This window comes from Alligator mississippiensis, chromosome 1 (genome assembly GCF_030867095.1).
Source record: "Alligator mississippiensis isolate rAllMis1 chromosome 1, rAllMis1, whole genome shotgun sequence".
In the NCBI taxonomy this organism is placed as follows: Eukaryota; Metazoa; Chordata; order Crocodylia; family Alligatoridae; genus Alligator; species Alligator mississippiensis.
Window position 1 is genome coordinate 355,450,073 of NC_081824.1, and position 26,412 is coordinate 355,476,484.

General features: G+C 43.7%; 1 protein-coding gene across 3 annotated transcripts in view; it reads right to left on the reverse strand.

Annotated features, from left to right (window-relative positions):
* MYO16 (myosin XVI) overlaps nucleotides 1-26,412 on the reverse strand; it is a 662,110-nt gene that overhangs the window by 6,623 nt on the left and 629,075 nt on the right. Inside the window, exon 36 of one of the 3 annotated variants that reach the window (XM_059721093.1) lies at nucleotides 22,365-23,403. The exons of the other annotated variants lie outside the window; for them this stretch is intronic. Coding sequence (XP_059577076.1) covers nucleotides 23,332-23,403 — 72 coding nt within the window. The 3' untranslated portion in view covers nucleotides 22,365-23,331. Of the gene's footprint in view, nucleotides 1-22,364; nucleotides 23,404-26,412 lie in introns of those variants that run through there. 3 annotated transcript variants of the gene reach the window in all.

The following is a 26,412-nucleotide window of genomic DNA, read 5'->3' on the forward strand; positions in this document are numbered from 1 at the left end:
TTGCTGGTTGCCCTTTCACATCCATTTCTGCTATGTCTGTTAGGGTGTTTTTAAGTCTTCCTCAGAGATATTAGGTGTTGGCTTCAGCCAAGGCCAGGGACTTTGACAGGGTTGTACTAAGACTCCTAGAACTTAAAGCCAGAGGTTCCTGCCTAGAGGGTTTTGCCCCTCCACTCAGGGTCACACTGATTGCTGTATTTGGGGTAAGGACGATTTACCCTATGATCAGATTAGTATGGATGGTGGAGGTTTTTGCCATCCTCTGTAGCAGGGGCATGGCCTTCTAGTTGGGATCTCTTGAGTGTTTGCTACAACCTTTTATAGAAGCAGAACATTGGCTGCCATGGTTCCCCTGGTTTATCTGTGGCAGGTTAGGGTGCTATGCATTGCATTATGTTAGGGTTGATGGTTGTTTTACAGAGTTTAGATTATGAATTTATACAGGATGGTTTGGATAGGGATGATCCAGGCAGGGGGCTCGACTAGATGGCTTCTGGAGGTCCCTTCCAGCCCTACTTTGTACAATTCTGTGATTTTACTAGCCAATTGCCTGTCAAGAATGATGGGGGTGGGGGGAGGTGGCTGGGATGGAGTGCTGCCACCTAACGCCCCATGCTGCCGCTGTTCTGCAGCTTGCACAGACCGGGGTGGGGGAGCCGAGGCCAGCGATGGTACTTTCAATAGTGAATAGTTGGCTACTGCTCTCATTTCATTACACCCAACCAACTAGACAGATGATGTTGGGAATTTGATGTATCTAAAGCCAACAGCCATCAGGAGTCTTGATGGAAGGACAACAAGAGAGTCCCTTGTCAACAATGTTAAACAAAGTACTATTTCAAATGTATAGCTTTTTTTAAGCTTGTAGAACCTAAATGAAACCATTCCCAATGATATAGTTTGGTTAGTAGCATTCTTCTCATTGGCTGTTTTATACCTTTGAGATGTTGTTTACCAGTGCTGTTAAAATGGATTAATCCTACATTGTTTGGCTTAGATTCAAGTAATAACCTGGGTAGGTGACTAGCATATCATATTATCATGAAGCTACAGATAGATAATTATGAGAGACAATTAGTGGCTCTCCCTTTTAGAAATTAGAAAGTATATTACCTTGTGAAATAATTTAGGTGATGGTACACCTATTCTTTACTATATTTGAAATAGCAAACAACATTAGAGTCACTATTATCTGTGAGGAGCAAATGCTGGTCCCAAAAATGCCTCTCCTACTTGGAAATTTAGAAAATAAAAAAATTATATTTGAAATAAACAGAAGAAAATCAAATGCAATTTAATATAGGCACAGGCATCTTCCTCTCAACTGTATCAAATCTGAGAGTTGTGGACCTTAAGTTTTGCAACAGCAAAACACTTACAAGGAATACTGTTATATCAGCCAAGAGCAAGTGCACGGAATGAGTTGTAGTCTTTAGACCTCATCTTTAGGATGTTATCAGGGAACGCAGCTGTGCTCTCAGCAATACTGTTTTAGGCATGGTACTCTGCAGCTGCAAGGGAGCAGGATTTGCCCCTAAACATACATACCTCAATAGCTATATGTAATTGCCTTAGTTAGCTATCATTAGAGATATGCTAGAGATAAGTACTAGACATATAATTAGAGCCAAGTGATTTCTCCTCCCCTCCCTCCCCACCATGAATACATGATTCTCAAAAACATAGTTTTGGTAATTCATGTTGAATTGCCTGAATAGTTTTAGTGCTAGATTCACAAAACTACCAAGGGAGACATGATCTTCTACCTGTTCCATTCTTCAAAAAGTAACTAAATAATCCTTATGGTGTGCACACTGATAGTAGGCTTGGGAGTCATTCTCACTGGCTAAATGGATATTTAAACATTTTATATAAAGTGGAACAGCATTGGCAGGAGGGGTTGAACACATTTCACCCTACAGCATGGTGATTAGGGCATTCTTCTGTGCAATGAATGATATGGAGTTAAATCTCCTTGGGCAAAGGGAACCCAGCATCTTACACATCCTGGGTGAGTAGTTTCCATGCAAAAGACAAAAGTGGCCCCTGTAGCTCCAGCTTTTCTCTAGAGAAGTAATGAAAACAGGATTTCTGCCATCGGCGTCACCTTTTATTTTTACTGGGGTGGCACTAAGATTATGGATGTATGGAAAGTTTTGCATACTTCAGGTGACAGCACTCTTCCTGATGGGGGCCAGGGCTCTTGGGCCCCCATGTACTATGCTCTTCTGAATACTGTGCACAAGTTTTACAACTCTGCTCCAGAAGCCTTGTGTGTTAGCATCCTGAATCACTGCTATTGGGACAGAAAGGATTTGCCTTTAAATCAGCTGCTTGGAGATCTATGGGCAATCTGCTTCATTCCTGCATGACTGATAACTTGTCATTCTCATGCATTAGTGCTATAACACAGGTACAACACCAACTACAACTCAGTTCTTGTTCATAGCATCATGAATTCAACACATCTTTTTAAAATTTACTAGAGTAATTTTTGGTTTCTTTGCAAACAGAATATGCCAATAAAAATGTCTCAATTTTTTTTCCCATAAAAATCTTCCTCTCTACCTCTCATGTAAGTTGCAGGAAACTAGCAAAAGTCTGAGTTCAGATGGCTTACTGGAAAACAAAATGCTCATCATATATTGTTAAAGGGATACTGCCAAACTTTTGGGCTATCCAAATTTACCTTGTCTAATTCAGCGAGGGTGGAAAAAAACAGATTTGGAACTGAAGCAAGTACTACAAATAGAGGCAGGAATTGGCATCCCTCCGTATCACAGGTGTTGAGTTTGGGAGCAATATGCACATATGGGTTGATTCCCATTGATTCCAATGGGCTTTGGATCAGGGCCATAACTCTATTGCCAATACAGGGTTTCTTTTATTTTATTCATTGTTCACATCTCTGGAAACAATAGCCAGTAGTTATACTGCATCCAGGGATCCTAGTTTTCTCTGATTAAAAAATACTCAATTTTTGGATTGAAAAAAATAACCCAAAATCCACATTTTTCCATGATCAAAATGAAATACCACTATATATACATCTATATATTAGAGCTGTTTCATTTTAATCATGGAAAAATGTGGATGTTGGGTTACTTTTTTTAACCTGAAAATTTGGGATTTTTTAAATCAGAGAAAACCAGGATCCCTGTGCAGCATCACATTAAGGCCTCCTTAAGGAGTGAAGAAGACAAGGTGCATGAGGGCTTTAGGGGTGAATATAGAGAAACATGGTGCACACTGATTGTCAGCTCAAAAGATTTCAGAAAAAAGCTTAACAAATAAATAAGTAAAAATGTACCTAAATCAGTGAGCGGTAAATGTATTTAATATCAAAACAGATGGCTTACAACTTCTAAGGTGGTGTTAGGTATGTTAAAATGATGTAAGTTTGATGGCATTGTTGGAATGAAGCACTAAGGAATTTCAATCTTTGAAAGATACGTGAAAATGGCTGAATCGAAATGGCTTTGCTGCTATTCTGAGAATCATAAAGGCATCCAGGTGCAGGGTGAAAAGTGAGTACAATTTGACTGCACAAGGAAATTGACAAATGTGTCCTATTTATAGCATATAGACACTTAGGAAGCTTTATTATACCGACACAGTTTTTGCGTGCTGTAGTTAACGTTGTGTCAGCACTTCCATTATACTGCCTATTTTTCAGTTTCTAATGGATAAAATTGTGGTCCAAACTGCAAACAGACATAAATCTTTTTTATTTTATTTTAAATAAATTTTAGGTAAAAAAAACACTGTCTGTTTGACCACTAAAAAATCATACAAGTATATACCTCACATCTTTAACCATTAGGAGACTGAAAATTTATATGCATGCACTTCTAAGCAGCAGTTTGGCTAGTGGCTTGGAAAATATTAGTATTTTAACTTTTACGAACAAACATGAAATGAAACAAGAATTGAAGAATACACAGAAGAGACTTTAAGGCCCAAAGCCAATTCCCCTATAGGTAGATAATTAGAACATATGTGGTTAGCTGTTTAAGTTGCATTTTGGAATGCTTATGCAGATTTTAAATCTTATTCCCCTTTGCAACTTGCCCTGAAAGTACGTATATTCCATGCAAATCCCTGAAAAGTTAATCACAAAAAACTGGCAAATATTTGACAAGAGGAGAAGGGACCCCTTATAACTCAATGGCCTAGTGGCTAGGTGCCTCTCAGGAAGGTAGGAGGTCCAGTTTCTAGACCTTTCCCCACATTCAGAGAAGGCTTGAATGTACATCTCCCACTTCCCAGCAAAAATTCCCTAACTACCAAGTTATGGACTAGGCATTGAAAAGGGCACTCTTCAGCCAAGGCATCACTGGCTTTATGTCACAGAAGACATAAAGCCAGAGGGAGCCTGGTTCAGTGAGCTGGAAAGAAAGGGGCCTGAGTCCTTGTCCCCACTCAGAATCAAACTTACTGACGTCTATCCATTTTAGTCAATGACTGTTACATACAGAAACACAACTGCTGGCAGGAGTAGGGACCAGTGATGCCTCCTCCCTTCCAAGGCAATGTTCATTTTACAGTCATACCCTCTTTTTTATTCTTCTGACCCACATCTCTTCATCTCTTTGGCTGCCTTGTGGGCCAACTTTAACAAGGAGGTCCAGGGAGGAGGCTTTTAGGTCTGCCTACTCCATGACCAAGAAGATGAAGAATTTTGCTGGGAAGTGAGAAATAGAGGTTCAATCCTCCTCTGAGTGACAATTCTAATGCTTGAACAAGTGATTTAAAGATTGGGTTATTTGGATAAAAGACATGAGGATCCTTCTCCTCGATCTTTTGTGACTTACATGGAATTACAGGTCTTCCTGAAAGGAATAGAATCCAAAATCCACACAGGTGGCCAAAAATGCTGCTTATGCAGCCTAAATCTTATCAATGGGTTAATTAGTATAATTAGAACTAAGTAGACATAACAAAGAGAAGAAAGCTAAAGGATGACTTCTTCTCTTTTATGCTCATGATTTGGTTTATAGATAGGTTATGGCTTTCTCATGTGTATTCATTATATGACTATGTATTGAAGAAGTTCTGTCCATGCGCACTTTTACACATGCTCCAGGGGTAAAGAGGAGAGGGGTAGCACTTTAATTAGAGTGACTCTGAGAGTCTCTCTAATTAAAGTGCAGCAGCATCTTTTGTATCAGTATCCCCATGCTTGAAAATGTCAGTGGGATTGTTTAAACTAAAGCTCATCAAACAAACTTTAGTTCAAGCACCCCACCACCATTTTCAAGTGCTGGGATGCTGATACACAAGATGCAGGAGGAGCGCAGTAATTGCCATGCTCCAGCAGACTCGATTAATTAAGTCTGCTCCAATGCGCTATAATTATAGCGTGTCAGAGCAACCTCCATGCTCATGTACAAGCATCCCATAATTCTTAATCTCTAACACAATATGAAAACAACATGTTACATCTCCTAATTATGACTGAATGCAGACAAATCCAGAAGATTGTAAGAGTACAGGCTTAGGAGAGGACCTTATTATTATACAAATATAGGTCTTCTAATAGAAATTAAACCAACAAAGTTTGGCCTATCTACGAGACAGGGATGACAGTAAGTGTAGACTGGTATTTTAAAAGGTTCTAAGGAGTTAGGACAGGCTCAGTATGTACCTAAACTTGTACACTGCAATGGCTAAGGATTAGGGCCCAAATTCAAAAAAAGATTTATATATACTAGTTATTATTCAGTCAGAATTTGCATCTCTTTTTTAACATGCAATTCAGGAAAGTCCTGCCTAAATGTTTAGAACCATGTGAAGTCCTAAAGTCTTCAGCACAGATGCACGCATCCTGTGTTTTGCTAAGAACAGAGCTAGGCACTGGAAAACATATGCTCAGTAAATCCACCATTTTGAATCAGATACGTATGTTATTATGTGAATCTTGCCTTAAGAATTAATTATTCATTCCAGCACCTAAGTACCCTGAGGGGAACCTTATCTATTGTGCATAATTAGAGGATTCTCACGGGGGAATACACTCTAGTTTGGCTAGTGGTTAGGGCATTAGTTTAAGAAGTGAAAGACAAGGGCTCTAGGCCCACCTCACATAGTGAAGTTTTGAAACTACATATATGTTTCCCACTCTTTCAAAAAGTCCCCTAGTTGTGAAGTTATAGTCTGGGCAAGGTTGACTACATTCTTAACCCTTCCTGTTGAAGCTGGAGGACCTGGCAGTCAAAAATTCAAGATTCATAAGGACAGAAGGAGAGGAAACAAGGGAATGCATGTCCCTCTAGCTCAGGGAAAAACATGCTACCTTTGGAGGAGGGGAGCCTTGGGTTTTGTCTTATGCAGTGACCATATCATTTCAACTCTAAGTAATTTATAGATTTGCTTATCAATTCTCAGAAAATTCATTCTGCATGCAAAAATCAAGTAGTATAATTTGAGAGAGGATATTATCAAAGTACAGTGTTTTTCCCTGATCATTCTCTCTTTTGGAAGAATTTAGTTTTAATTACATAACTAATACAGTATGCAAAGCAGTTTGCTGGTCATTTGTCATTGTATTGATTTTTCTGTTGAGTAGTCACCCAAAGGTGAAAAGAAGCATTTAATGAAATTTATAGAAGGTAAAACAGACAAATAATCCTACATGCCCAAATAACATTTCAGTACACTTAAATTCAAGCTTTAAGTTGTTTTTTGGATGGGGTTAGTAAAATCCAAATAATAAACATACATAACCAATGCAGAAACTGGCTATCTATCACAGAACAGTTTCAAGGGTAATAATAGGATGTTCTGCAGACTTTTGCACAGACTATATTCTGCTTTTGAAAAAATATTACCAATTGTATTCTTTGAATGGATTTAATAGCCAAAGTAACCATCAGCAGATTCTGACAATTACAATAGTATTATTATTCCTTCATCAAGATTTTACATGATTAATAACATCTAAGTTACATTACAGAAGCTGCAAGGGAGATTTAGTTGTGGAAATATGTAAGTTTTTCCCCCACCTCCTCAAAATTCTATTAATTTTTAAATTTATTCAAAAAATACATTTAAAATGTTTTGTAATTATAATTTATTTTTACAAAAGAGAACTTTCCTGATATACTTTTGTTGATACAAAGGCATAACCAAGCAGTTCTATGTCCTGGGCAGAAATGGTGCATGGGGCAGTGGCAGCTGCCATGTTGCTGGCAGTGGCAGCCTGGCTAGCTGCAGCAGCAACTATATTTAGGGCCCTCCATTCCTTCCCCTCAAAAGGCAGTGTCCAGTGCTGCTCCCCCAATTTCCCTGCCCACCCCCATTACACTACTGTTCATAGATTTCATAGACATTAGGGCTGGAAGGGACTGTGGAAGATCACTGAGTCCAGCCCCCTGCCTGAAGGGCAGGAAGTCAGCTGGGGTTATAGGATCCCAACAAGATAAGCATCCAGTTTCGTCTTGAAGGTGTTCAATGAAGGCGCTTGAACCACCTCCGGTGGCAGGCTGTTCCAGACCTTGGGGGCTCGGACAGTAAAGAAATTCTTCCTTATGTCCAGCCTGAAATGATCTTGCAATAGCTTATAACCGTTTAACCTTGACATTCCTGGGGGCGCTCTGGTGAACTAACATTCCCCCAGATCCTGGTGGACACCCCTGATAAACTTGTAGGTGGCCATCAGATCACCCCTGAGCCTGCGCTTTTTCAGCCTAAAGAGCCTCATAGCTCTCAGCCTGTCATCGTAAGGTCTGTTTTTCCTGACCTCTGAACATGCGCGTGGCTCTTCTCTGGACTCTCTCAAGCTTCTCCACATCCTTTATTAATTGTGGGGCCCAAAGCTGGACGCAGTACTCCAGCTGCAGCCTCACCAAGGCTGAGTACAATGGAAGAATGACATCCCGGGATCAGCTTGAGAAGCATCTATGGATGCAAGCCAGCGTTTTGGTCACTTTCCTAGCCACAGCATTGCATTGCAGGCTCATATTCATCTTGTGGTCAATGATGACCCCCAAGTCTCTTTCTTCCATAGTACTAGCCAACATAGCACTGCCGAGCCTATTAGGATGCTGCAGGTTTTTCCTCCCAAGGTGGAGAACCTTGCATTTTTCAGTGTTAAACACCACCAGGTTCTTATCCGCCCATTTGCTGAGCCTGTCCAGGTCAGCATGGATCGCCCTCCTGTCTTCAGGTGTGGATGCTTTGCCCCAAAGTTTGGTGTCATCGACGAACTTGGCCAGTCTGCTTCTGACTCCAGTGTCCACATCATTAATGAAGATGTTGAACAGTATGGGTCCAAGGACAGAGCCTTGGGGGACCCCACTGGTCACAGGACACCATGATGATTGACTTCCATCAACCACCACCCTCTGGGTCCAACAATGAAGCCAACTTCCCAGCCAGCGGACTGTGGTGGACCCAAGGCCACAATTGGCCATCTTTGCCAAGAGGTGATCATGGGACACCAGATTGAAGGCTTTGTTGAAGTAATGATATATGACATCAATCTCTTCTCCCTTGTTCAGGTGATAGGTCACCTGGTCATAAAAGGAAATGAGATTGGTCAAGCAAGACCTACCCATAACAAACCCGTGCTGGCTATCCCTCAGTATATTGGCATCAGCCAGCCCATTAAAGATGCCCTCTTTAATAAACTTTTCTAAGACCTTCCCCGGGATAGAGGTCAGGCTGATGGGCCTATAGTTTGCTGGATTTGCTTCCCTCCCTTTCTTGAAGATAGGCACCACATTGGCCTTCTTCCAGTTTTTGGGCACTACACCAGAGCGCCAGGAGCTCTCAAAGATCTGTGCCAGAGGCTGGGCTATGATGCTCACCAGCTCCTTGAGTACCCTGGGGTGTAGATTGTCAGGGCCAGCTGACTTGAGGGTATCCAGCATCTCAAGGTGTTCCTTTACGAGGTCAGCATTGATGCAGGGTGAGGGATCTCCCCCACCTGGACCTCCCTGTCCTGTAGCGGGCATGGTTGTCCCATGGGACTGATGAAAGACCAACGCAAAGTACCCATTTAATAGGTTGGCTTTATCCTGGGCGTCAGTTGTCAGTTGTCCCACCTGGTTCAACAGGGGTCCAATGTTGCCCTCGTTTTTCCTCTGGCTCCCCACATATCTGAAAAAGGACTTTTTATTGTCCTTGATGCTTGAGGCTAGTTGGAATTCAGTTGCAGCCTTGGCTTTCCCGGTTTGCTCCCTGCAGGACCAGACCAGTGCAGAATATTCCTCCTTGGAGGTAAATCCAATCGTCCATCCTTTGTAGGACTTACTTTTTAGCCTCATGAGGTCTGCTAGATCCCTAGAGAGCCAGGGGGGCTGCTGTGCCCTCTTGCTGCCTTTCCTCCAAGATGGAATAGAATTAGCTTGTGCATTGAGGATTGCTCCCTTGAGGAGCAACCACTCTTCCTGAACTCCCCTCCCCCTAGGGTCGTGGTCCCTTAGGGCCTCACCAAAAAGCCTCCTGAGCTTGCCAAAGTTGGCTTTCCTGAAGTCAAGGACTTCAATATTGCTGACTGACTTGCCAGCTTTGCAGTGGATGGTGAAGGTGACCAGCTCATGGTCACTGTCACCCAGCTTCCCATCAATCACTAGGTCACTGATTAGGTCATCCCCAGTAGCCAGTACCTTTACCTCTTGTTGTTTTACCTCTCGTTGGCTCATAGACTTCTTGGGTCAGGTAGAGGTCATCCATGCATGATAGGAAGCTTTGCGACCGCTCGGATTTTGCTGAGTGATCATCCCATGAGCATGTGGCCTCAACCAGTTCCCGGGTGAACTCCTGGTCAACCTCTTGACTATGGGTGGGAGGTCTGTAGTAGACTCCCACTGTTGTGTCCCCTGTGCTGTGTTCCACATGGATTTTAACCCAGGGGGTCTCCAGTTGTCCACCCTCGTCGCCAACATCAGATTGCAGGGACACGTAGCTTTCCTTAACATGGAGAGCTACACCCCCGCCGCTTTTATCTACTCAATCCCTCCTTTACAAGGTATAGCCATCTATACCTGTGGTCCAGTTATGGGTGGAGTCCCACCAGGTCTTCCTTATCCCTATGACATCATAATTATTTGCATTAAGTAGAAGGACAAGTTCCTCCTGTTTATTCCCTAACCTCCTGGCATTCGTGTACAGGCAGGCAAGTGTCCCCTTGGGGCTCTTGCCTTGCCCACAGATTGTACCAGGGCTGGGGCAGGCTCGCTTAAGTTCCTTGGCCTGCTGGCTTTGCAAGGGAGCTCAGCGGGCCAGCAGTGGCGGTAGTCCCCCTGTCCCCTGGCAGGCTTTGTTTAAAGGCCGGTGGAGTAGGTCAGCCAGTCTGGCTGAGAAGAGCCTCCTCCCCAGCGGAGAGAAGTGGAGGCCATCTCTTCCCAGCAGCTCACTGCCTCCTCACCAAAGAGTGGGCTGTGGTTATGGAAGCCAAAGCCTTCCTGATGACACCAGTGCTGCAGTCTTTGGTTGACTACCTGGATCCTTCTCTCCCTCCTCAGTCCATACCCCGAGACTGGGAGGATCGAAGAGAACACCACCTGTGCCCCCAGATGCTTTAGCCCTGCTCCCAAATCCCTGTAGCACCTCATGACCCAGCTGGGAGCACTCCGAGCCATGTCATCGGTGCCCACATGAATAAGGAGCATGGGATAGTGGTCTGTGGGCTCGAGGAGCTTAGGGATCTTCTCCACAATGTCTCAGATGCGGGCCCCTGGGAAGCAGCAGACTTCCTGGGCTAAGGGGTCGGGGCAGCAGATTACCCCTTCAGTCCCCTTCAGGATGGAGTCTCCCACAACAAACACTTTACGTTTTGTCTTGGGGAGAGCGGGGGCAGTAGCTGCAGTTGGGCCTGTGTTGCCTGTGGGAGCTGGCAACTCAGCAGGCTCTGCTGGGGCTGCAAGAGGTTTGTACCTGTTGCTAAGCTTCAACGGGGGAGAGGCCTTGGTGTGGCGGGCCTTAGGGCGCTTGACTACCTTGGTCCATCCCCCTGACTGGACAGAATGGGAGGTTCTGGCAGTAGGAGTCTATCTCTTGCTTGCAGTCCCTGATGGCACGCATTCTCTGGACTGCGGCCTGCAGCTCCTCCAGGTGGCATGCCAGAGACGCCAAAAGGGAGCAGACCCCACAAGGGGAGGTAGCTATGCTCTCAGGCCCCAGAGCCTGAAAAAGGGACAGGCAGCCCCCGCAGCCAAGAGCCAGGGGCTCCGTCTGCGTGTATCCCGGAACCATGGGTTCCATCTGGGTGGCCATCTCTGAGGTGCCGGGGGGTGGGGCCGCAGATCCCAAGGGGATGCTCCGAGTGCGGTGCGTGCCATCCACATCATGCCACTAGTAGGCTGGCTATGGCTAGGACTGTCTACCCTGGGGGGTTCACAGGCAGGGCCTCGGGCCCTCCCACGCAACCTCCTGTGTGAACTCCGCACTAACTCACGCGCCAGCAGACAAGTGCGCCTGTTTCTGCAGCCTGTTCATGCAGCTCCAGTTGCATGGCTCCCTGGGGGGGCCTGGTTGGGGAGAGACCTGGCCCAGGCCCCGCTCAGCTGCCTCCTCCCACTCTCTAAGGGTTAACCCCTCCCATCATGGGCCCTACTTACCTCCGGCTGTGCTGGGGGTTGGCAGGGGGCTCCGCAGCTGCTGGGGGGTCTCAGGTGGGCTTCGGGGGAGCAGGGATGCAGCGAGCTTATACCCACACGTCTCTCGCCACTCCTGGAGCCTGAGGCTTTTTTGCTGTTGGCGGGCCCTTTTAAACTACATGCATGCGCAATGGGCCCACCATTGATGAATCTGCTCTCTGGCTAGGTGGGGCCCTGCCTGGGATTTGTTCAGAGTTTTCATGTCAAAGGTTTCATGATTTTAAAGCCAGAAGAAATTCCTATGATGACTAATGATCTAATGTCACCTCCGGTGTAATATAGGCCACAGAATTCCAAATAGAAATCCCTAATTGAATTATTTTCCTATGATGCAAAAATTACTAGCGAGTCAATAAGTGTTGCTTTAATTTTGCATGTCACGTCACTATTTAACAAGTATCTAATTTCATTTCTCCGTGCCTTAACCCTTCTCTGATTCTTCTCCTTTTTCACCATTAAACTGCTGGCAAACCCTCCATGTGTGTCCTGATCTGCCTATACCTGTGCTGTAGAACCTCTTTTCAATTGCTTGCATTTCTTGGTTTTGATTTTCTTTCTTCTTATTCAAGAACTGCCTTAGAACACTGCTTAAGAGGTGTTCTGATTTCTTTCTCAGAAATATTGCTATAAACCTTTTCATATGGACAAGTCTCTCTAAATTCTTCTTTTCTAACTAACAACAACTCTCAAAAATATTTACTCCCAGTCACCCACCTTTTCCCTTGCTACTAAAACAAGACTAAGTCTTGCACTCCTTGGTATTGCTAACCTGGGAAAATAGATAGCCACCTGTAGATTAAATTATTCATTTAAAAGTACAGAAGAGAGACTCACTCACTCACTCACTCACTCACTCACTCACTCACTCACTCACTCACTCACTCACTCACATTGAAACAAGGATATTTTAAAAACCCAGTTAAGCATTCAGTGTAAATCAAATCAATGTTAATTTGTATTTGATTGGGAAACTCACATTGGTCACTTAAGACCCCAGCTGGAAGCAGAGATCAGCTATGATAAATGAGTTTACATGCTGCAAAATTTCAATTTAAAATTTTCTAATACAAAAAGTACCACTGGAATGCAAGCTGATTCATCCAATTCTCTTGTGAATTTTGCAAAATGCATTTTTGGAAACAGTCCCATTGGACAACATAATTTGATGTTTGCTTTGTAATGGGGAAACTATCTTAGTTAATATGTTTCATATACAATTGATGACTTTTTTACACTGGAAAACTTATTCTGTGATGCAAAAGATTAGTCATAATGTAAAATTGGTATACAAATGTATTCACTGAAAAGACATGAATAATAGCAACATAGTCACTGTTACAATCTGGGATAACTCTGAAGATCTGGGATAACTGTTACAATCTGGGATAACTCTGAAGATCTGGGATAACTCTGTCAGGGGAATTGTACCAGTGACCTCTGGAGAGGTCAGTGGAGTTGTATTTAAATCTAGTCTGGCATGAAATTCAGGGACACGGTTAATATATAAGGCATTTGCTTTGTTGTAAATGAGAATATAATCTGCCACTAAATTAAAATTGCTTAGTATCAAAATATGTTTTTTCCCCAAATTTTCACTCTGCACACTAAACATACTAAAGTCATGTTTAAAATAATTGTAGAAATTCAGAATAAATCATTACTATATTAAATCATAACATAGTGGGATTATGACAAACCACAAAACAATAGCAGTTTTTGATCAGTAACAACTTTCTGTTTATGTGGGGTACAATAAGGATAACAAAAGGACTCACTGCCGAGCATAAGGTGATTACTAGAGGGGTCAGAAAGGAATAGTTTCCCCCAGGAACTGCATTTGACATCTGCCTGGGTGTATGACAGCAGTAAATAATAGTTACTTCTGGATGCAAGATGCTAGACTTGATGGCCATTTCCAACATTGGGGAACAAGCAGGATGAACTAGCGCTCCTGCTTGCACTAAACACCTATGACTTAGTGGGGCTAACAGAAACCTGGTGGGATTCATCCCACGACTGGGCGGTACATATTGAAGGCTATAGATTGTACAGAAAGGACAGGTCGGGGAAGAAAGGGGGGGGGATTGCACTTTATGTCAGTGAGCAATATACATCAACCCTCATCAAGACAGAATCCAAGGTTGAGGAAGTAGAAGGGTGGTGGGTTAGGCTACATGGGGGGCAAGGAGAAAGGGATTTGGTGGTAGGGGTCTGCTACAGACCCCCACACCAAGGGGAAGAAATAGATGCGGGGCTCCTGAGGCAACTCTCGGAGACCATAAAAGCTAAAGAGGCGGTAGTCATGGGGGACCTAAACTACCCAGACATCTGCTGGGAGACGCAGACAGCAAAGTCCCACCGCTCACGCAGGTTTCTAACTTGTGTACAGGACCTCCACCTGACACAGGAGGTGCATGATCCCACTAGGGGGAATGCCATACTGGATCTGGTATTGGCAACAGGGGATGACATGGTAGGGGACCTCCAGATCGGTAGCCATTTGGGAGACAGTGATCACCTAATAATAGAATTCAACATAAGACATCGAGTGGGTAAGGTAACTAGTAGGGTGAAAGTGCTAGACTTTAGGAAAGCTGATCTCAATGAACTCAGGCGATTAGTCAAGGACGCACTGCAGAGTAGGAGTTTTGAAGGGATGGGAGCCCAAGAAGGGTGGCTGTGCCTTAAGGAAACAATCCTTCGGGCACAAAGCAAGACGATCCCCGAGCAAGGCAAAAGAGGGAAAGGGGCCAGGAGGCTTCCATGGCTGACCAGAGAAATCCAGGGCAGCCTAAGGGCCAAAAGGGGAGCACATAAAAAGTGGAAACAAGGTGAGATCACTAAAGATGAATATACCTCCTCTGCTCGTGCTCGTAGGGAGGCAGTTAGGCGGGCCAAAGCTACCATGGAGCTGAGGATGGCAACCCAAGTAAAAGACAACAAGAAATTGTTTTTTAGATATATAGGGAGTAAAAGGAAGGCCCAGGGAGGAATAGGACCCATGCTAAATGGTCAGAAACAATTGGTGACAGACAGAGGGGACAAGGCTGAACTCTTCAATGAGTTCTTTGCCTCAGTGTTCCTAAGTGAGGGGCATGACAAGTCTCTCACTGGGGTTGTAGAGAGGCAGCAGCAAGGCGCCAGACTTCCATGCGTAGATCCTGAGATGGTGCAGAGTCACTTGGAAGAACTGGATGCCTTTAAGTCGGCAGGCCCGGATAAGCTCCATCCGAGGGTGCTGAAGGCACTGGCCGACATCATTGCAGAGCCACTGGCGGGAATATTCGAACGCTCATGGCGCACGGGCCAAGTCCCGGAGGACTGGAAAAGGGCTAACGTGGTCCCCATTTTCAAGAAGGGGAGGAAGGAGGACCCGGGCAACTATAGGCCAGTCAGTCTCACCTCCATCCTTGGTAAAGTCTTTGAAAAAATTATCAAGGCTCACATTTGTGAGAGCCCAGCAGGGCAAATTATGCTGAGGGGAAACCAGCACGGGTTTGTGGCGGGCAGATCATGCCTGACCAATCTAGTCTCCTTCTATGACCAGGTTACAAAACGCCTGGACACAGGAGGAGGGGTGGATGTCGTATACTTAGACTTCAGGAAGGCCTTCGATACGGTATCCCACCCCATAATGGTGAACAAGTTAAGAGGCTGTGACGTGGATGACTACACAGTCCGGTGCGTGGCGAATTGGCTAGAGGGCCGCACCCAGAGAGTCGTGGTGGATGGGTTGGTCTTGACGTGGAAGGGCGTGGGCAGTGGGGTCCCGCAGGGCTCGGTCCTTGGACCGATACTCTTTAATGTCTTCATCAGTAACTTGGACGAGGGAGTGAAATGTACTCTCTGTCCAAGTTTGCAGATGACACAAAGCTATGGGGAGATGTGGACATGCCGGAGGGCAGGGAACAGCTGCAGGCAGACCTGGATAGGTTGGACAAGTGGGCAGAAAACAACAGGATGCAGTTAACAGGGAGAAATGCAAAGTGCTGCACCTAGGGAGGAAAAATGTCCAGCACACCTACAGCCTAGGGAATGACCTGCTGGGTGGTACAGAGGTGGAAAGGGATCTTGGAGTCCTAGTGGACTCCAAGATGAACATGAGCCGGCAGTGTGACGAAGCCATCAAAAAAGCCAATGGCACTTTATCGTGCATCAGCAGATGCATGACGAATAGGTCCAAGGAGGTGATACTTCTCCTCTATCAGGCTCTGGTCAGACCGCAGTTGGAGTACTGCATGCAATTCTGGGCGCCACACTTCAAGAAGGATGCGGATAACCTGGAGAGGGTCCAGAGAAGGGCCACTTGTATGGTTAAGGGCCGACAGACCAAGCCCTACGAGGAGAGACTAGAGAAACTGGACCTTTTCAGCCTCCGCAAGAGAAGGTTGAGAGGCGACCTTGTGGCTGCCTTTAAGTTCATCACGGGGGCACAGAAGGGAATTGGTGAGTATTTATTCACCAAGGCGCCCCCGGGGATTACAAGAAACAATGGCCACAAGCTAGCAGAGAGCAGATTTAGATTGGACATTAGGAAGAACTTCTTCACAGTTCGAGTGGCCAAGGTCTGGAACGGGCTCCCAAGGGAGGTGGTGCTCTCCCCTACCCTGGGGGTCTTCAAGAGGAGGTTAGATGAGCATCTAGCTGGGGTCATCTAGACCCAGCACTCTTTCCTGCTTATGCAGGGGGTTGGACTCGATGATCTATTGAGGTCCCTTCCGACCCTAAAATCTATGAATCTATGAATCTATGAAACATGGCAGGTCATAAAGACATATGGCAGGAAGATACTTTGTTCATCCTGGAATCCAGTCTTTTGCTAACACAGGCTACCTCATCATCCCTTTCTCTGCTAATACTAGTGAAGTGCTGGAACAGCTTTTCAATAGTTGTGGGGAGAAAACAACTTACTAGAGCTCAATTTCTATCTAGTGGAAGTAAGTTATCCACAATGGAAGTACTCAGATTTTTTGCCATAATTCATTTTTGCAAACTGTACTTGCAATGGAATCTGGTCTTCGGGTCTCTTGCATTTTTACCTCAAAATGAAGTGACACCTTATCCATGCCAACAAGATATTAGATTAATTAGACTCAGTTAGCTTCCACAAAGAATGAAAGCGGGCAAGGTTCTTTGGGTAGATGTGATATCTTTTATTAGACCAACTAAATAGTTGGATCTGAAGTTCTCCTGCATATTTGTGAAGAATATTTGGAGTTGTGTGTGGCAGAGGATTGTAGATGCTCAGTCCTCAAGGAATGATGTTGAGTTTCTTGCATAGGCTTAAAAAATATATGTCGCTGTTGAGGTTACCTTCTTTTTTCTTCATGTTGTGAAGTTTCCATTTCAAATGGCAAAATTCAATATCTTTTATGTTGAGGGTTGTTGGTTGTTTAGTTCTTTACCCAAAGAACCTTGCCTGCTTATGCCTTTAGACCAACATAGCTACAACCAACAACCTTGCAGAAAGAATGAAGTTTTTTTCAGTGGTCAATCAATAACGTTGGGTCAAGGTAGAATATAGTGATTATGCAAAGCCCCAGGAATGTTACAATTATGATAAACCCAGAAAAATAATCAGAAGCTTCATGTATGTATATATTTGAATAGTTTCCAGACTTTATTCCCCAACCAATGCAAAGAATGTTAGAAAGAAGGAGATCACATACAGTTGTCAGTTATGAGTCCTTAGCGCCAGACAATTCTTGGTTCTTATAGATATGGTTGTAGACAATACATTACTGTGTAAGTGGAATAATATTTAAAACTGATGTGCTAGGATGCAGATTGGGGACATCAGAAAGGTATCATGAAGATGAGTAGGTTAATTTGAACCACAGTATTGTGGGAATGATTATTCAATGCATATTCTTCAGTGAGGCTGCTCCATCAAATGAATATCCCTTCTTACCACAGCTCCTGTACTTTGGTCATCTGAAAGAAAACATTGCTATTGCCAATGCTGTGTTCCTAAATGACTGAAATGTGGGCATCCCCCCTCTCTAGCTTGCTGAATGCAGCAATACTTGTCTTATTGTCTGTAGCTGAGATTTTATGGGGCCGTTTTCTATAGTCTAGTGCTATACAATGGGCTGGACCAAAAGCCTTGATTCAAACACAACATTTTGTTGGTGTTTGCCTTCAGGTCTTGATTGAATTTTAAAGTGTGCCTGTGTCTGGATATAGAATGAGATTTTGGTTAGCACGATATGAATGTACAAGGAGAGGGGACAAGGAGTCCTCATTCTCTTCATCACAGCAGAAACACAATTTCCACTCTTTTATTTAGTGAACATGAGGATCAAAAGGGTTTGCCACTGAGAACTGTAAGAAAAATAGGGCTGTGATTTCTCTCTCTCTCTCTCTCTCTCTCTCCAGCAATTCAAGTTGCTTACTATGTAGTTATTTTGGCCCAAAGGCTCACACTTTCTTTGTAAAGGATGTCGCAGTGGTCGATTCTAGGAACTCCTGCCAGTGAGAATTTCTTTGACATTCTGTCTGTGCAGGCCGGGAGTGGTCTGAGGCCTTCGGGGGCGCGTGGCGGGCTGTGGCCAGCAGCCCTGGCACGCAGGTTGGGGAATGCAGGCCGGCGGGCTAGAATTAGGCATGGATGCTTAGCTGTTGATTAAAGATTATTTTTACTTACACCGAAGATGGTCATGGTACAGGCAGGAAAACTTGCTTGAGTTGCAGTTACAGACAGAAAAGAAGAGAAGCAGACAAGAGTTCCTTCCATGCAAACCTCTAGCCCAATCCGGTTGAAGGCTCTAAACACGCGAGCCCATCGTGTCAACTGAAGAAAACAACTAGGAGAAAGAGCTCTGGATTCACTCACACACAGTTTGCTAGGCTCCGTGGAACTTGCGTGCAGGGAAGGGGTTCGTCGAGGGATCGTTCAGCGACAGGGAGAGGCCAGAGGTTGATCAGACCCCTATAGCCTTCTCAAGGTACACGCTGGGTCCGATAAGTTCCGCAGCGCTTAGAGGTCTTCACAAGACGTGAAGTCCTCCTCCTCCAGATGGTTGTGGAGTCCTCCAACTTGGGCGGAAACCGCTCAAACCTCTTATACGGCTAGCAAGCCAATCACTAGCCGCCACGTGGGAATAATTTAGAACCGGCCAATAGTGGGACACAAATTTGCATGCGGGTGGCGGGAACTCCTTTGCACCGTGCATTTCTCTTTGCAACTAAGAAATGCACCCTGCAAAGAAAGCTTCTCCTGGCAGGAAATAATTTAGCAGTGCGCATCTATGAAGCGCGCGCACACAAAATCACACCCATGGGTTGTGACACTGTCCTCTCAAAAACCTAACCCTTTCTGTGGATTAGCTGTCATGATATTGGCCCATGACATGTGTACTCAGTTTATGAATTTATACAGTGTCATACACTATTTTCTTTTATTTACTTACTTTCGGCAAAATTTTAAAGTTGTATTATGTATTATACCTTGTCTGTGTATAAGATTACAAAAAAAAAAAAGAAGATATTATTGACAAAACAATCAAACAAAATGAAAACAGAAACAAAAACCCTTGAAAGCAATTTACTGGCATTTCTCTATTTGGAACAATGATATAGACAGACTAATAATATTTCATACCTTGAATGTTACATGTCTATGAAGGTGTTAATGTTTTTATTGTTGTAGACTAAACTTGCTTGATTACCACATTTTTCTACAAGGATGATCAAAAATTTCTTCTGGCTACTAGTTGAATATGGCATACATTAATAATTTTTAGAGGCCTCTATTTAAATACTAATAGCAGGATTACAATAACAACTTACAGCAGTATCCAGGATTAATATTTTTAAATTTCTGAACATTCAACAAAAAAACTGATTGGTAACAAATATTAAATCAAGTAGGAACAAATAGGGCCCTTGAAACTATAATTAATATGAAGTTCTTTCTGAGGAGATAGACTGCTGAAAACAGTAAGGTTTCACAAAATAAGACCTATGGCTTAAGCTATAATGAAACAATAAATACATTCTTCACAAATGTGAAAAGACGCTTCCCATTTTTCATTGTCAAATGATTGCTGTTACATTACTGCAATATGCCAAACAGTACTATGAGATTTGAACAAAATAGCGGAGGGAAGAGTTCAGATTTTCTAATGAAACTCTGTGAAAAAATAAGTATTATCTTTGGCTTTACTACCTTCAGTGCCTGTGATAGAAGAACATGACATTTCAGAAATGTGTAACCAAAAGCTCATATGCCAGGGTGTATGAGTGTTACTCTGTATAGAAGAATGGTAGTTTGCCAATGGTTGGTTTGCCCAGTGTCTTGTTATAGAAACAAGCATGTAAGGCATTAAGTACTGAACACACACTGATATTAACTGGTCACAAAATGCTTAGATACAGAAGCAGAGGTGGATGTTGTTTTCTTGGACTTTAGCAAGGCCTTTGATACAGTATCTCATCCCATTCTCATAGATAAATTAAGAGGCTGTGACATAGATGTTTACACGGTCCGGTGGGTGGCAAATTGGCTTAGCAGTCGCACCCAGAGAGTGGTAGCAGACAGGTCGGTATCGAACTAGAAGGATGTGGGTAGTGGGGTCCCACAGGGTTTGGTCCTTGGACCTGTACTCTTCAATATCTTCATCAGTGTTACAGCGGGGTCCTGCAGAAGGGCCGTGAACTCCTCAAGGCCCCCTTCCTGTGCCAAGTTGGCCCAAGGGCACCCTCAGATTCTCACCCGCCATGTCCTTGATGTTCCAATATATTAGGGAGGCTGCCCTATGTCTTCTTGGACACGGTTTACTATAACCTCTGGCCCCGTGGACTCCCAGACCCCTCATGGGTCCTGACCTGCAAATGGGTGCTTCGGGCCACCCTAGACTTATGGGCTATGTGTGGCTCCTACCACCCCAATACCACGCCCCAAGCCTCGCAGATGTCACGGATGTTGTTCTGTCCAGGTCTACATTCTCTCTGGTGCTCGGGCTCTCCACAGCCCTGTCTCTCTCTGCGCCCTCTCTCTGGGGCCTTCTCCACAATGCTGCCCCTCCTCTGTGTTGCCGCCCTCTCTCCGGGCCTCCTCAGTATTGCCGCCCTTTCTCCGGGCCTCTCCGCAATGCCACCCTCTCTCCGGGCCTTCTCTCTGTAGTGCTGCCCCTTCTCCGGGGCTCACCGCAATGCTGCCCCCTTCTCCGGGGCTCACTACACCTGCACTGGGGCTTCTCAGCAATGCCCCCTTCTCTCAGGCTTCTCAACTGCCCCTCTCTGGGGCTGGGGTCTATGTACCCCGAATGCTGTGCCCTCACTGGCGCTCGGGTCCCCACACTACTGTGGGTCCCTTATGAGGCCTCCTCCAACCCCTAATAGCCTCACCCAAACCACTGGTGATAAACAACAACACAAATGCAAGCCCTTCGGCTGTAACTTAAACTGAAGCTGTTTGTCCACAACAACATTCCAGCCTACCGGGAAAAACTCCATTCCGCAGCTGTGTCAGCTGCTGCTCCTTCAGTTAGGCTTCTCCTCTCTTTCATGGCAGAGAGCTCCTTCCTCCTGGGCTGCTGGCAGTGAACTACCTCTGGCCTCAGCTCCTAGAGTTTATAAGGGAGCCAGGCCCTGCCCCTTTCAGTCAGCTGACCACTGGCAGGTGAGATTGCTTGCTGGCTCCAGTTGCCCTGGCAACCAACAGCTGGGGTCCTTATTCACTGCTAGGGCTCTTTCTCTAGCAGTTTCCCCTCTTTAGGAGCAGGGCACCTCAGTGCCTTGTGACAATCAGTAACTTGGATGCGGGTTTGAAGTGTACTCTGTCCAAGTTTGCAGATGATACTAAATTGTGGGGTGAAGTACACACTCCAGAGGGTAGGGAATGATTGCAGGCAGACCTGGACAGGTTAGAAAAGTGAGCAATACACAATAGGATGCTGTATAACAAGGACAAGTGCAGAGTGCTGCACCTAGGGCGTACAAATACCCAGCACACCTACTGACTGGGAAGTGACTGTATCAGCCGCACAGAAGTGGAAAGGGATCTTGGAGTCATAGTGGACTCCAAGATGAAAATGAGTTGTCAGTGTGACAAAATCATCAGCAAAGCTAACCGCACTTTACCATGCATCAGTAGATGCACGACAAATAGAACCAAGGAGGTGATACTTCCCCTCTATGCGGCATTGGTCAGGGTTGGTCAGGGCATTGGTTGGAGTACTGCATCCGGTTTTGGGCACCATACTTCAAGAAGGCTGTTGATAGACTTGAGAGGGTCAAGAGGATGGACACTCGTATGGTTAGAGGCTTACAGGACAAGCCCTATGAGGAGAGACTAAGGAACATGGACCTCTTTGGCCTCCACAAGAGAAGGCTGAGAGGTGATCTTGTGACTACCTACAAATTCATTAGGGGGACACAGCAAGGCATCGGAGAGGCTCTGCTCACCAGGGTGCCTCTTGGGGTAACAAGGAGCAATGGTCACAAACTGACAGACAGCAGATTTAGATTAGGTATCAGGAAAAACTTCTTCATGGTAAGGGTGGCCAAAATTTGGAATGGGCTTCCAAGGGAGGTGGTGTTCTCCCTTGCTTTGGGGGTCTTTAAGAGAAGGCTGGATAGACATCTGGCTGGGGTCATCTGACCCCAGCACTCTTTCCTGCCCAGGCAGGGGGTCAGACTCGATGATCTGTTGATGTCCCTTCTGACCCTAGCATCTATGAACCTATGAATCAAATGAATTAAGCCTTTAGGCTTAAAAATAAATCCCCGGGAAGATGTTTCACAGCTCCTGTCAAGATTTTTACTCCCCCCCCCCCCACCATGATAGCAGTGTACCCAGACTTGCATGGAAATTTCTAGGAGCCCAAGGGTTACAACCCAATTTGCATTGTAAGTCAGAAGGCAAATGTGTGCATATTGGGCACATTACAAAATTATTGTGACTCCCACTTTTCTTCTAGGGAAATGTAACAAAAATAAAAGGATGTAAATGAATACAATGCTGCTTGCATGTGTTAGAGATGTATGGAATACCATGCTTGTTTTCAATATTATTATTCCTTCATCTCTCTCTTTCAGTTTCCTTCATTCTTTATCTCTATTTTTCTCTGTTCTGTCAGTTTTTCTCCCCATCAATTATTTACCTTCTCTGATCTCTATTTTATTTTCTCTGTCTCTCCTTTCCTTTCTTTCCTAACCCCCCATGGCTCCCTCCCAATGGTATTTTCCTTCATGGTCATTTTTTTGGCCCTTATACCAAAGATATTTCTAAATCATCTGGGCTCCCATTTTAGTCTTCCCATTTATCTCCCATTTGCTTTTAAACTTTCTACATTACCCATTGCCTTCTCCATCTTCATTACTAACCTCATCCATTTTCTATATTGTCAATGCTGCTTTTAGCTGCTCACACAAGGCATGTTATGGCCAGATTGCTGCTTCCTCTGCACGGTCTCTCTCCACCCCCCCTCTCTTCATCTCCCAAGTCAGAGACTAAGAAAGCAAACAGTAATAACAACTGCAACTATTTTTTACAGAAAAATTAAGTGCTGGTTAACAGTCTAACAACTGTGCTGGAGAAATCAGGAAGGCAAGGCTCCTGTAATTCAATCCTTCTGCTGACTCCACTTTGTCTTGCTGCTGTTCCTGGCAGACAGCTTATTATGTCCCAGCTGTGTTTGTGCTCATATATATTAAACATATGGAATGCAAAGAGAGGCAAAGGAGCTAGCAAGTGAGGAGGTCATAAAGTCCCTTTGAAGCTTCAGTGCTTGCATTGCTGGCAGTAAACAACAGATATTGGGTCCAGTGCACAGAGGTGGGATGGAAAAAATCCCTGGGAAAAAGGAAAGGGGAACATAAAAATAATATTTCCTGAAGTGCTTGATTCTATGGTATCTATTTTTTCAATCAAGATGCTAATATTCAAGTAGTCCCACCTATTCATTGGGACCACTTCCTGGAGCACTGACTAAACTGCAAAGAATGCAGGTCAAGAGTGTGCAGAAGTAGCTTAATGCTTACATTGGCAGATGGGATCATGCTGCTGCTCTGTAGCAGCATCTACACAAGATGCTGACTGTGCAGCTGTTATTGAGCAGTCATTTAGTACTTGCATACACAAGTACTAAACGACTGCACAGTAACCAGAGTTACTCTGCAGCAGTGTCCCTGAACTACTTTTTGGTGACAATGACTCAGCAGTAGCTTGTTACTACTGTGCAGTAGTGTCACATCATGCTTCATGCCATTCAACACTACTGCACAGTAGCAACGAGCTACTTGCGCAGTCAGCATCTTGTGTAGATGCAGCCTGTGTGAGGCTGATCCCATATCAGAATAAGCAAAATTTCCCACCTATGCAAAACTGCAGGTAAGCAAGCAGAAGAGGCATCCTCCTGCTTTCTCCTCCATTTTGGAAGGAGCCCGCCAGCTTGAAGAGCAATTTAACATGAGAGCTATATACTGTGAAACGAGGTACACCTGGAAGGTGCCAAACCTTTAATAAAAATTCTAAGATGAGGAAAGTGTAAGATGAAGAAATATTGAGTTGAATCTCATATGAAGAGGAGCTTCTAATGCTCTTTGTTTCACAATGGTAGGGGTCTGGAGTTTGTATGATGAAGGTCCCAAAAATCAGAACAAATTAGGTATTTTTCCCAGAAGGGTGTAACAGACCTTCTTTCAGGAACTGATAGGCATGTGCCTACTTCTTGAAGGGGCTAGGTAGAAGAAAAGTTTTTGACATTTCAGCTTTGGATATTAGGAGGGGAAATGTTTTTTTTTTTTTTTTGTCTTAAACTTTATTTACTGTGATTCTTTCTGAAGGTTGTCTTTGCAAGAAAATGGACTGGATTTTTTATTGGTTAAATCTTAAAATACTGGAAATCTGGAATCCTCTCAAGAAAAGAACTCACACTGTGAGTTCCTCTCAAGAAATGAACCCCAGGTCCTCTCAATCCTTTCAAGAAATGAACGCACATTCATTAACAAATTATTTAAGTTCTGGAGCCCAAGCAGATTCAGCCACATGGAACCTCTGTCAACCACTGATCCACAGATCCATGTCCCCCAGATCCAGCCAATTGTTTATCTTTTAAAATATTACATGGGGTGGAAGGCATGGGGTTAATGCTACCACATCACATCTAGTACACACTGATGTGCCACAGGTTCTTGTCACCTACTTGATATGTATACAGTAACTTGGAAACCTATGCCCACACAGCAACAGAACAGTAATAATGGAAGAAAGAGTTTGTATTGGCTGAAAAAAGTAAAAATGTTTTGCGATTCTTTTCAAATGACAGAGCTTTTATTTCTTTTGATGAAAATTCTTGACAAAAATATTTGATACAAAATTGTCTTTGAAATTATTTTTAATTTGGTGAAGAAAAGTGCCATACTATTATTTTTAAATTGCCTCCCCCTGTTAGAGAAGACAGTATTTTAAAATAAGTATTTTACAGAAACTTTCACTTTGAAATTTCAACAGAAATCACAATGAGATGAAAAGAAAATGGTCTGAAAAATATCATTGTTGTCAAAGTCCCATTTTAGTGAATATCTTTAATTAAAATTGATAATCAGATTTCAATCTTTAATTGAAATTGACAATTGAATCAGACAATGTTAACAAACTTGGGGTAATCAGTAGAGTATCTAATATCATGTCTGCAGAATATTTTGTGCTAAGTTAGAATTATTTGAAGACTTCACTTAAAAGAAAGAGAGATACTGCTACTACTACTCAAGATGTGCTCCACTGAATGCACTTGAAGACGCTTGCTTTTTAATGTGTGCATGTATTACAATGTACAGTGTAGGATTTAACATTCAGTGGTGCATCCCATGATGGGAAAGAAGGTGGTACCAGGAAGCACATTACCTTAACTTCATTTGGATATATATGAGCCATACGATTTTGTGACAAAAATTAAATTAACTCTTGTCACCTCAGTAATGAGTTCTCAGTGAGATATGAAAAACCTATTAATATTAAAAGCCTCTGCAGGTTAATGAACTGGTGTCCTTTTGCTTAGGTGATAGAGCATCTCCTAAAGAATCCAAAAATTCAGTTTCAGTCCCATTTATGCCTATCCATATACAGTAATTAGTCAACAAGTATCTTCACCGATCTGTAAAATAGTCAATGTCTCATTACATGTATTTGTAAATTTTTTTTCAAAGTAAGATTGCTAGAGTGAAGCATGATAAAGAGTTTTACCGGAGGCTTGTATCACCAGCAGTATGCCAAGAAATGCCAGTTATAATTAAAACAACTTATTTTCAAATACTCTCCATAGTTTACACATAGTGAGGAATGATTTTCATTATGTGAATTTTCACACCTGTGAGCACAGATTTCAAGAGATTTTTTTTCATGGTAGCAAAAACAGTAGCAACATTATTAGATACATGTTCATTAGAATAGACAGTATTGGGAAAAGTTAAATGCAAGCCGACTTTCTAAAGTATGCATAAACTTTTCTTATGGGCAAGAGACTGACACGGGTTTTTTGTTAGGATGCTCCCCTGTGGGGAGGAACTTATTAAATTGAATTTAAGGGTGTGGCCATTACTATGATTCTGAGGACAGAATTTGTTTTTGGGCAAGGCTTCTGTGAGTACAGCTGGGTGGTACATATCTTTCTGAAGAATAATTAAATAAAGAATATTATTATAATATATATGAAGAATAAATTATTTGCCAAAACTGCAGTTCCAGTTTAGCTAAATCTCTTTTGGAAATTTGGAACAACTACCAACTAGCTGAGTAGACAGGACACTCAAAAGAAATTGAAAGATGGGGGGTTCATACTCTCTCCTGACTAGCTTGAGGCAG